Below are 12,870 nucleotides of genomic sequence, written 5' to 3'. Positions count from 1 at the left end.
TCGTTTCCGCTCAGCAAAGCGCTTTCTGTACCATTTGAGGCTTTTTTTTCTTTTTGCTATAAGATATAGGAAAAAACCGCAAAACGCTCACAAAATCGCTTTGTGCAGCGATTGCATTCACGTTTTTAAGAATTCATTATTTATTATTTTCAGAGTTAAAGAGTTCACTTCCTGACTTGCGTCAGGGAGCGAGTTACAAAACCGCTCTGAAAAAGCGCTTTGTACAAAAAAAAACTAAAAGTAGCACGCAGTGGAGCGCCGGGAGAAAAAAAAAAAAAAAAAAAAAAAAAAACACGCACAGAAACGCAAAACGTTTTTGTTTTTAGGTGTGAATGGGACCCAAGTGTGATTGTGCGCGTCTTCAAAATGTACGAGATGAAAACTAGTGCGCCCCAGCCTGACTGATCTGCAAGGCGGACTTCTCTGATCTGGAGGTACGCAGACGCCTCTCGGAGCCCAGCGTGGGGCGAGGTGGCCCCTGCATATTGGGTAATAATTTTCCCTGTCCTCTGGCCTGGCATAGCTACCAACGACAACACAAAAGGTCTCGCTGGCGGGGGCAACGCTGACATTTAGGAGGATTGGGGGCCGCGGGCGCCAAGCCTGAAGGTATTTAGGATTAGATTCTTTGCATGCTCCGGAGAATTAGCATTTTAACTCCAAAAGTCAGAAGACGCCTAAAGCCCAATCTACACAATACGATTACGATTCTATTTACGATGCGATTAAATCCAACATGTCCGATCGGGATTTGATTCAATTTGTTTTGCCATTGCAAAACAATGGCAAATCGAATTGAATCCCGATTGGACATGCTGGATTTAATCGGATCGTAAATAGAATCGTATAAAGAATCAAATCGTGTAGATTGGGCTAAGGCTCCTTTCATATCAAAAATAAATAAATCACTGGACACTGTAGCGTTTTGGGAGCGATCGCAATAAGCGGTTCTATACATGCTATTCGCGATCGCTCAGGAATCGTCCGGAAAACGCTGCGTGTAACGAGTTTGTGGTTAACGCTAACCGCAAAATGCCTTGCTGGTTTCTTTTTTTTTTTTTTTAAAAACACTAGCGGTTTGCAGTGAGTGGGAATCGCGCGATTCCCGCTCAAGTGAGAATGAGCACTAAAGGTTGCCATACACTTATAGATTTGCAGCAGATTTGAACATCAGATAGATTTCTGTCAGATACTGCCACACACTAGGAGCAGATTTCCAATAGATTTCAGAACGAAATCTTGGAAATCTATTGAAATTCGATCTAAATTTATTTGATTTATTGTATTTATAAAGCACCAACATATTACGCAGCGCTAACGCGCAAAATCACACTTGGGCCCCATTCACACCTAAATGCATTATTGCACCATTAGATCCAATGTAATTATGGGCCACCGATCTCCTGTCAGCAGCAGATCGACCTAGATTTTCCATCCTGTCAGAAAGATCAAATAGACCACAAATCGATTGATTTGATAGAATTGATTTCCGATCAATGGCTGAAATCGACCAGTGTATGGGCCCCTTAATGGTGGGCACACACCATGCAATCACCACTTCAGACGCTTCTTATTAACATTAACATAACTGACAGTCAGCAAACAATCCCAGATGAAAATTGACCTCGCCCGGACAAGCTGGAAATGATCAAATACCGGCCCTCGTTCCGTGTCTATGTCCTTTCAATTCACTTTTGATCACTATCCATTTGGGAAAACAAATATTTGAAATCTGATTCGAAACTTAAAAAGAAAAAAAACAATGAATTGCATACGTGTGTGCTAGCTTTCTTCTACATACAATCGATGTAAGATCTGACTACTGATGTGATCAGTCGATGTAAAGTGAAAATTGCCTGATGTGTACCGGGCTAAAAAGACTATACAAAGCTGATGAACGTTTCATAACCCTCCAATCAGCTCCTCAGATGCGATCTCCAATTATCGCTGACTTAGCATTTCACCTCCATTGGTAGGCCCAAACGATAGTCTTCAATCAATCGCATCAGACAGTCAATTGTTTAGGAAATTGGATTGTTAGTGGGCACCTGAACCCGAGAAGACGTATCCTCATTTATTTTACCATATACATCAGTGGGAAAAATTTGAGAACACACCTACCCTGCTCTCTGTTTCATCCTTCACTGCTCAGCCGGCTTGTTATCAGCCCTGATAAAATCCCCCTCTGAGCATTCAGTCTGGCTTTGCTAGAATGACTCAGCTATAATGATTCCTGAGCAAAGCCAGACTGAATGCTCAGTCGGGGATTTTATCAGGGCTGATACAAGCAGGCTGAGCAGTGAAGAATAAAACAGAGAGCAGGGTAGGTGTTTTCTCCAATGTTTCCACTAATATATGATAAAATACATGAGGGTGCTTCGTTTCTGGTTCACTTTAAGCCCTAAACCCCCAATAACAATGGCATAACCTGCCCATTTATTGTCTGGAGGGAGAAGCAGCCTCTCTGTACAGAACGGTTAATATTTACACATGAATTGCGCTGACAATTGGCCGGAAACTCTATGAATGTTAATTAATAGCCGGGATTATCCCATTAGCCGAATTCCCCGTCCGCTGCAAAGGTGAGCGATTGGTTGTGACAGACGTTTCAGCAGCGTTCAGAGTCAGCCTCCGATTAAACCGCGCCAACATCTCCTGACAGGGCGAAACTCCCCAAACCGACGTCTACACAAAAACGCCCCGGCAACCAGCGGTATAAAAGTAAACCGAGGCGCCAAAAAGGATAAAATACACTAAAAATCTTAAAATTGCTATAGAGGCAGTGGTGGACTTCAATTTCAAAACCGTTGTAAATTTATTGACATACTCTAAATAAAGCTGCAACACGTTTCTCAGGGTTGTGAAATGCGTTGCAGCTTTTTTTGGAGTATGTCGATAAATGTTTGGAAATCGAAGTCCACCACTGCCTCTGTAGCAATTTTAAGATTTTTAGTGTATTTTATCCTTTTGGTGCCTGGGTTTACTTTATACCGCAATTGAGTCCACCCCTAGTGGAGAGGTGATATACCCCCTTCTTTCTCGGATCTACAGAGAGCGACTTCTAAATCCTGAGTGGGGTCAGGTCTGATCTCCCCACCGGCCTTTACAGTGGTTGTCTTGGAGGTAACCCTGTTTTGTGAGTATATATCTATATATTTTGGGCTCTCTGTGTTCCCTTTACTATACCCCCGCAAACACGGCTGTGGAGTCGTTACAAAAATTATCAGACAAAAATGTAGTCCAGAGTTTTCTCTTCCTGTCTAAAGCCTGGTACACACTTTCAATTGTGATTGGCCGATCACTGACCGATTTTACTAGCATAGTGTAGAATGAGGGTTAACCGATTATTATGAGCAGATTGTGAAGGAAAACCCTCATGCTACAGGGAGGTGGTAAAATTCGTCAGTAATTGGCCAATCACAACTGATAGTGTGTACCAGACTTTAAGCCTAGACAGCAGCTTTGGGTTTGACAACTTTTTCTGCCAGCAGTAATCCATAAGTAGGTTTAAAAGGATTGGTCCATTTTTTAAGCTGCATATTTGCATATACATTTACATAAACTTGGAAGTATTTGCATACCATTGATCATCCCCAGAGAGCACATCCCGGGATGGGAGACTGAAGTCCAACCGAAATCAGAATTGAAGAACGCAAATTCTAACAGCCGTAATAAGTGAATATAAACCGTGTACAGAAGCAAAGTGCAGCACAGAACACCTCCTTCACGTCTTACGTCAAGAAAGTGCGGCGGGAAATTTGGACGCAAAGAAAGTCGAAATAAGAATATCGGTATATTTACCCCTATCCTGCTGTGAAATGAAAGTAGAAAAAACAAACTATAGTAAAATATCAGTACGGGGAAAAAAAAATAAAAATAAAAAAAAAATGATCTGTTACTACAACTTAAACTAAACCAATTCTTATACTGAACCCTCCTACTACCGACGCCTAACCTTAACCACCCCCCTGGCCCCCATCCTTAACCACCCCCCCTTACCAATAATTTAACGGCTCCTTAGGGTGGCACGCAAAGTTCTGCCACTAGCCGGCGCCCTAGTTTCCTACTTTTCTTCCATGGGCCAAATGTGCTCAAATCTGCAGTACAGCTTGCATTTAAGAGGACCTGAACTCAGAACTTCCTCGCTGCTCTAAAAGATACACAACAGCATAATAACAGTTAAAGAAAAACATTTCTTTGTTACAGCTGATACGAATCCTGCAATAAATCTGCAGTGTGTCTACTTCCTGCTTTCAGGGAAGCAGACATAGGGTTAACATCCTGTGTTTACCAATTAGCTGCTCTGCTGAGGCAGTCAGCTGACACAGGGGAGAAATCAAATTACAGCTTGTTATTAGTCACATATGAGGGGGAATTAGATGGGCTAAACTCTCTAAATACATAAAAGGTGCATTTCTCTGTGTTTCCTTCTGTGCTGTGCAAGAGTTCAGGTCCACTGTAAAATGTCATGCAAGCCAGAGAGATCAGCGTATCACGGACCCTCCTTACAGGATAGATTATACACAATACAGGTTCCTGTCACTCACCGGCAGATCCACGCTGACATCGCTCCCGTCCAGCAGGGCCACGCGGCACGTGATCACCGATCTGGCATCCCCCGCCGCCGGTATGTGGGTCGCCGCTTTCTGGGCTTCTCGGAGGCGTTCCTTCTCCGCATGGCGGCGCATAGACCGGCGGCCAATCGTGCGCCGGAAGAAACTCAACATCTTCTAGCTGTAAAGGAAGCATGGAAAGGGATACATTAAAGAGGCCCTGTAGTGACACATACAGTAGAATGCAGAAAGTTATTCAGGACACCCAGTTTTATGGTCAATTTCCTGGTTTCAGCATCAGAAACACTTCTTATATCTATATATTAGATTTAGCCCCGCCCTTGGAGAGATCTTTAGCCTAGGCTGATTAGCTGTATGAAATTTGGTGCTAGTCTACTTTAGGGGACCCACAGGAAACCTCAGAGGGAAAATCAGGTAATGTGATTGGGTGGGCAGCACCCCCTCGAGCTGCGGAGTTTCCAATAAGTTGTAGGTAACTAAACTCACACTATCCGGCCAATCACAACACTTGTGCTGTAAGAGGGTCCTGGGATTGGAGAACTAGTCCCTATGGAGGTTTCCTGCTTTGTCCCCTGAGGTAGACTAGCGCTTGAAATTACCCCCCCCCCCCTTCCTCGAGCATTATGGAAGACCGGATATTTTGTACTGGCTCAGTAAACAAAACATTCCGCAGTGCCGCACCTGCCAGCAGTAAAGAGGTCACCACCTGGGGTAAATTTCAGAATGTAAATCAGGGTGAAGAAAAAGATTTTACAATGAGCAAGCACTGACCAAACAATTTCTAAATGAATATTGTAAAAGGCAAGAAAAAACAAAAAAAACAAAAACAAAACACTTATTGTTATTTTCACAACAGTTTCTCTTTAAAAGCGATTTTAGGTAAAAAACTAAACTAACAAGTAACTTGTCTATATATCTTGTCTAAAGTTTAGACAGACACAGCAAATCTAGCTGCAAACAGCTTCAGCAGTTTATGATGATTTAATCCTGTGATACAATGACTGCAGCCATGTTCTGTTTGTCACATTACTGTACACAGGTAATCTGCAACTGCATCTCCACCCCTCAGCCTGTGAAAATTGCACTCCCCCCTCCCCTCTACCTCTGAAATCTCTGGCTAGTAACCTCCTCCTCCCGCCCAGACTGAGCTCCCATAAGCCCTTGCTACATGGCACTGAGTGCCTTGGCGTTCTGGAGAAGCTGTTGGCGAGGCTTGTTTAGTTTATAAGGAATTAGAGTATTAAAAAACAAAGTATTTGGCTTGAGGAATGCCCTATAAACTATATGGAAGGAACACAATTATGTAATGAATAAAAGTTCATCTCAGATCCACTTTAAGGGCCCTTTACCACTAGCCAACGCATGCATGCGTTACGACTCATGGCATGATGACAGGAAGTTGCGCTTTGACGTGTATCAGGAAAAGCTCCAGAAGGGGAGCGGCCCATACCTCGGCCAGGAAGAGCCCCAGAGGGGAGCAGCCCATACCTCGGCCAGGAAGAGCCCCAGAGGGGAGCAGCCCATACCTCGGCCAGGAAGAGCCCCAGAGGGGAGCAGCCCATACCTCGGCCAGGAAGAGCCCCAGAGGGGAGCAGCCCATACCTCGGCCAGGAAGAGCCCCAGAGGGGAGCAGCCCATACCTCGGCCAGGAAGAGCCCCAGAGGGGAGCAGCCCATACCTCGGCCAGGAAGAGCCCCAGAGGGGAGCAGCCCATACCTCGGCCAGGAAGAGCCCCAGAGGGGAGCAGCCCATACCTCGGCCAGGAAGAGCCCCAGAGGGGAGCAGCCCATACCTCCGCCAGGAAGAGCCCCAGAGGGGAGCAGCCCATACCTCGGCCAGGAAGAGCCCCAGAGGGGAGCAGCCCATACCTCGGCCAGGAAGAGCCCCAGAGGGGAGCAGCCCATACCTCCACCAGGAAGAGCCCCAGAGGGGAGCAGCCCATACCTCCACCAGGAAGAGCCCCAGAGGGGAGCAGCCCATACCTCCGCCAGGAAGAGCCCCAGAGGGGAGCAGCCCATACCTCCGCCAGGAAGAGCCCCAGAGGGGAGCAGCCCATACCTTCGCCAGGAAGAGCCCCAGAGGTGAGTAGCCCATACCTTCGCCAGGAAGAGCCCCAGAGGTGAGTAGCCCATACCTCCGCCAGGAAGAGACCCAGAGGGGAGAAGCCCATACCTCGGCCAGGAAGAGCCCCAGAGGGGAGCAGCCCATACCTCCGCCAGGAAGAGCCCCAGAGGGGAGAAGCCCATACCTCTGCCAGGAAGAGCCCCAGAGGGGAGAAGCCCATACCTCTGCCAGGAAGAGCCCCAGAGGAAAGCAGCCCATAACTCTGCCAGGAAGAGCCCCAGAGGGGAGTAGCCCATACCTCCGCCAGGAAGAGACCCAGAGGGGAGCAGCACATACCTCGGCCAGGAAGAGCCCCAGAGGGGAGTAGCCCATACCTCTTCCAGGAAAAGCCTCAGGGAGAGCCAGTCGGTAGTACGGAGAGTGACAGAATCATCGGGACATCGGCACAGAGGACACTCAGTAGATGAAATATCTCAGGCAGAGATGTACAGAAACCAGAAGTGACTCACTGGGAGAACCTGAACTGGTTTCACCTGAGGAAATCTGTGTCTAGGCATGACGAGAACGTCATCTTCCTCCGCTACACAGATTACCAGGTGTGACTGGAGAGAGGAGCCTGGGGGCACCTCCACCGGGATACACACTCCTTACAGTCTATGAGACCCCACCCCCCTGGCTGGCCCCTCCCCATGTGCTTTTGTTTACATACGCCCATAAACAGAGAGCACAGCTCAACATGGTTTTGCTTCCCTTCCTCCAAACAGGGGGTATAAAAAAGCCGCTGAAATGGTAGAGAGAGTTTATCCAGGACACTTCCAGGAAGAGGACATAAAGAGTAGTTTAGGTGTGCAGGCCGCTTCCTCATGCAGGTGAAAGAAGCTCGCACAAGCTTTATTGCCCCATGCAGGTGGGCAGGTGCAGTCTCAGGGGCAGACGCATGCCGTTTCCTCCATGCAAGTGGACGGGCAGGACATTTCCCCTGTGCAGGGGGTAGGTGCAGTCTGATGGGCAGCCGCGCGCTGTTTCCTCCGGGTGCAGGACATTTCCCCTGTGCAGGTGACTGGGGGGGGGGGGGGGGGGGGTTAGTCTGAGGGTTCCCCATACAGATGGATGGGACAGGGTAGATGCGAGCTATTGCAGGTGGATAGAGAATGGCAGGTACAGCCAGTTTCCCCATGCGTGTGGCTGGGGGGCAGGTACAGGACGTTTCCCCCGTGCAGGTGGCTGAGGGGGGCAGGTGCTGTCCATTTCCCAAGTTGCAGGTGTGTGTGGGCCGTTTCCCCTGTGCAGGTGGATGGGGCAGGTGCGGGCCGCTTCCCCCGTGCAGGTGGATGGGGCAGGTGCGGGCCGCTTCCCCCGTGCAGGTGGATGGGGCGGGGCAGGTGGAGGGGGCCGGTTCCCCAGTGCAGGTGGATGGGACAGGTGCAGGCAGTTTCCCCTGTGCAGGTGGCGGGAGCGGGGCAGGTGGAGGGGGCCGGTTCCCCAGTGCAGGTGGCCGGGGTTGGGGGGACAGGTGTGGTCCATTTCCCCATGCAGGTGGGGGGGGGGGGGTGGAACGACAGGTGTGGGCAGTGTCCCCTGTGCCGGTGGCTGGAGGACAGGTGCAGGCCAGTTCCCCCGCACAGCAGTGGTAGAAGCAGATGTGTATAGTACTTGAAACTATTTTTTAATCTTAAAAAAAATACTGTATTTGCATTATAATCTTTTCTACCCAAAAAAATAAAGCCACACAGCAGCAGGTAGCAGATGTCTGTCTCTCCCCCCTTCCGCCATCAGAAGTGTTTACACAGTTATTAATCTGTAACTAATGTAATACAGAGGAGAGGGCTGCAGACCGCCCGGCCGCCACTCTCCAAATACCTCCATTATTTCTCAACACTTCATAAATTATTCACCGAAACAGGCCAACTTCACCGCTGCAGACGTGAACTAACAAGGGGGTCACAGAGGCACCCCAGGCGTGGGCATTCCACGGTCGTCTGTGCGGAACTCACTTATCAGGTTATAGGCACCTTGATAAGCCGATAAAAGTAGATCCCCGCACAGGCGTTTCTGGTCAGGAGCCCACCCGCCAGCCACTTCCTGCGTCACAGGATCTCTACTGCTAACAGGCCAAGACCGTCTCAGAGCGTGTAACCATAGCAACCATACCCCGCCCAGAGCACTGCTGCCACAAGGCTGGCCAGAAAGCCACACCAGAGAGCAGGAGGCCTGGTTACTCAATTCTAAAGCCAATGCAGTGGATCGTTTTCTCCACCAATATGGATGGCAAGCCTTTTCTTGTGAGTAAGAAAGTATAAACCTCACAACTTTATAGCAGTCTGTACCCCCTCTGGGGTGTCCTGCTCTCCTGCTCTAGCTGTGCAGCCGCTGGCATCCATTATCCAATCAGAACATTTCCTCTAGTTAGTATCTGTGACCAGTCGCTCAATGAGAGGCTGATGCTACGTACACACTGGCGACTATGGTCGTTTGAAACAGCAGCTTAACGATCGTTCTGCCGACAATCGGGGGGGGGGGGGACCCTTTACCAAACGATCATGAATACGAATGACAAAAGAACGACATCGGGAAGATGGAAATATCCAACCTGATGTATCGTATCTACCGACAATCGTTACAAAACTATAGTGTGTACAGTTATCTGACGAGCACGATCGTTACAAGGGCCAATGCGCCTGCGTTGGATTCTGCCCAGATTCCATACTTCACAAACAATGGTCCACATGACAGCCCAGATTCCATACTTCCTGTGTAGCGCGACCCGTAAAGGATTGTTACATTACAAATTTCAAATAAACTTTGTTCTCAAGTTAACTATCATATATTTGTATCTAAAGTAACTCTATGTTAGTGGTTTTTTTTAATTTTATATAAATATGTACGCAACATTTCCCTCTGATTGTTCTTTTCTGCGAGAACAATCGTTAAAATGTGTAGGCTGATCGCTGCATCCCATAGTTGCATTCCAATCTTTCCAATATCGTTCGTCTGGTAACTATCGTTCCTTGCAAACGATCGTTATCGCAAGTGTGTACGTAGCATAAGTATTCTGCCTTGCATGCAAACATAATCCAAAATTGCATACGATTTGCATTAAGTCAAATAAATGTCGCTGCTGTACCCAGTGATTTTTCCGCATGAAATCACAAAAACATCACTCCTGCAAGTTTTGCGCTTTCAAGTGTGAATCGGCCCACAGGGTGCATTTCTCGGTTTTCTTTTTGTCCTGTGCAAGAGTTCAGGTCCACTTAAGGGTAGGTGTAGGCATGTGTTGAGGGAGGGAGTTCCAGAGGAGGGGGATTATCGTGGACAGCACAGAAGTGCGGTCCACCACCAACCACCAACACAGGCTGACAAAAGCCCAAATAAAGGGGACTATAGAAAGCTGCAAGGAACGATACATAGAGGAATGGAGAAGTGACATAAAGAACTCCCGGAAACTCGCTGTCTATCAATCACTACAGAGGGAGTACACAATGGCTCCATATCTGGGGAGGCTACATCATCACAAAGACAGACAGACCCTGAGCCTGTACCGTCTGAGCGCCCACAGCCTGGAGATAGAGAGAGGGTGGCACAGACAGACATAGAAGCCCCGGGAGGAGAGACTGTGCAGACAATGTGACCAGGGGGTCCTGGAGGATGAGGCCCACTTCCTGCTACACTGCAGCAAATATGCACCTGTGAGGACCGCCCACTTCCAGAGACTCTCCGCCCACAGCCTGGAGATAGAGACAGGGTGGCACAGACAGACATGGAAGGCCCGGGAGGAGAGACTGTGCAGGCAATGTGACCAGGGGGTCCTGGAGGATGAGGCCCACTTCCTGCTACACTGCAGCAAATATACACCGCTGAGGACCGCCCACTTCCAGAAACTCTCCGCCCACAGCCTGGAGATAGAGACAGGGCGGCACAGACAGACATGGAAGCCCCGGGAGGAGAGACTGTGCAGGCAATGTGACCAGGGGGTCCTGGAGGATGAGGCCCACTTCCTGCTACACTGCAGCAAATACACATCTGTGAGGACCGCCCACTTCCAGAGACTCTCCACCCACAGCCTGGAGATAGAGACAGGGCGGCACAGACAGACATGGAAGCCCCGGGAGGAGAGACTGTGCAGGTGTAATGTCTGATTGCGCTGCCCGGAAGCTCCCCTCCACACTGAGTAGCACGCATACTCAGTGCGAAGGTAATGATTCTGCTGGAGATAAAATACGAAATATCTCCGCTCCCACTCCTCTTAAACTCCCCAAATTTCCAGGGTAGGGAGGGGACCCCCAGAACTACCTGTATGCCAAATTGCAGCCCCCGAGACCCGCTGGTTCAGGAGATAGATTAGAGAAATCTATCTCGGGAACCAGCGGGTCTCGGGAGCTGCAATTTGGCATAGAGGTCGTCGTTCGGGGGGGGGGGGGGGGGGTGAGTGTAAGAGGTGTGGGAGCGGAGATATTTAGCATTTTACCTCCAGCAGCATCATTCCATAGAAAATGTGGCCGCACAGTCTCCTCCTGCGCAAGCGGGCAGCGCAAATCCACAGGCAGCGTAATCAGACACAACACAGGCAATGTGACCAGGTGGTCCTGGAGGATGAGGCCCACTTCCTGCTACACTGCAGCAAATATGCACCTGTGAGGACCGCCCACTTCCAGAGACTCTCCACCCACATCCTGGAGGTAGAGACAGGGTAGCACAGACAGACATGGAAGCCCCGGGAGGAGAGACTGTGCAGGCAATGTGACCAGGTGGTCCTGGAGGATGAGGCTCACTTTCTGCTACGCTGCAGCAAATATGCACCTGTCAAGACTGCCCACTTCCAGAGACTCTCCGCCCACAACCTGGAGGTAGAGACAGGGTAGCACAGACAGACATGGAAGCCCCGGGAGGAGAGACTGCAGGCAATGTGACCAGGTGGTCCTGGAGGATGAGGCCCACTTTCTGCTACGCTGCAGCAAATATGCACCTGTAAGGACCGCCCACTTCCAGAGACTCTCCGCCCACAACCTGGATTTTACCTCCACAGAAGAGGAGAGGAAACTCTACATCCTACTGGGGAAGAGGAAACAACCGTGCAAATAGCTGCCCGATATGTCACAGCCTGCCACCAACTGAGAGGAACATGATACCACATGGGCTGTATACCCCCAATACCCCCCTATGGACTGTATATCCCAGCCACTATATTGTCCCTTACATCCCCACACCCTAAAAACTACATAACAACCACCCCCCCCCCCATGTTAATGTTTTATTTTGCTTTGGCAATGCTAAAATGTATTTGGTCCTGCCAATAAAGCTTTTTTTTGGATTTGAATTTGAAGTGCAGCCCATTTACTGCAATGGATCCACTGCAGTGCAGACTGAAAAGTATGAACCATTATTTAAAACATAGTTCACTGTCAGTTTTGCAATGAGTGGAGCCTCATAGTTGTGCCGTCTGGTGACAGGCAGGGGGACAGAGGTCACCATTCAGCCTCAGTGCTATGACACTTGTCTCCAGTGTGACACCTCTGAGGTTACTGATTACCCCTCCCCCTCCCCCCTGAGGCTGCTGCTTTAGGAAACAATGGAGATAAAATGGCTCATAAAGATAGACAAGTGTCTGACCACAAAACACCCATCACCCAACCGGCCAGTCCGTCCTAAATGCCTGATACACACCATGCAATTTTCCAGCAGATCAACGAGTCAATTTGACAATTTCTAACAGGTCCGATCGCTTTTCCGATTACTGCTGTTATAAAAATGGATCAGAAAATCAATCGAAAACTTGATCGGACCTATCAGAAATGATCAATTCGACCCATCGATCTCACAGGAAATTGCATGGTGTGTACCAGGCATTAGTCCCAGACCAGGTACCCACAGATCATTAAGACCAGCAACCCATGGATCACCGAGGTTGCCAAACCGCCAACCCCCACGTCCCCCACACCGGCAAGCCAGCAGTACTATCCTGAGGCCTGATCCAAGGCCTTGTACACAGGCTAGATAGTTCCTGGCCTAGGCCGCCCCTGACGAGAATCTAGCATGTATAAAGTGTCCTCCCCCCACCAAAGTTACCCCATACCCTTAATGCATCGGCAACAGTCCTGCACTGCTGCTGCATCTCATCTGAATGCTGACTGGGTGTATCAAACCCGTTCATTACCCCTCCTGCTGCAGCTTACATTCGTCTCTCCACCCCTCTCCGAGTAACAGAACCCATCACTAGCCTGAGGTACCCCCAGCT

General features: G+C 49.1%; 1 protein-coding gene across 6 annotated transcripts in view; it reads right to left on the bottom strand.

The window, feature by feature from the left end:
- EPB41L5 (erythrocyte membrane protein band 4.1 like 5) overlaps positions 1-12,870 on the bottom strand; it is a 151,043-nt gene that overhangs the window by 112,824 nt on the left and 25,349 nt on the right. For 3 of the 6 annotated variants that reach the window (XM_068246145.1, XM_068246141.1, XM_068246146.1), the window contains exon 2: positions 4,548-4,734. In XM_068246145.1, the coding sequence (XP_068102246.1) occupies positions 4,548-4,727 (180 nt within the window). In that variant the 5' untranslated portion in view covers positions 4,728-4,734. The other 3 variants (XM_068246142.1, XM_068246143.1, XM_068246144.1) reach the window with 3 other exon arrangements.

The sequence above is a fragment of the Hyperolius riggenbachi genome, chromosome 7 (assembly GCF_040937935.1).
Source record: "Hyperolius riggenbachi isolate aHypRig1 chromosome 7, aHypRig1.pri, whole genome shotgun sequence".
In the NCBI taxonomy this organism is placed as follows: Eukaryota; Metazoa; Chordata; class Amphibia; order Anura; family Hyperoliidae; genus Hyperolius; species Hyperolius riggenbachi.
Note: the sequence above shows the minus strand (reverse complement) of the source record. Positions and strands in the feature narration are given on the sequence as shown.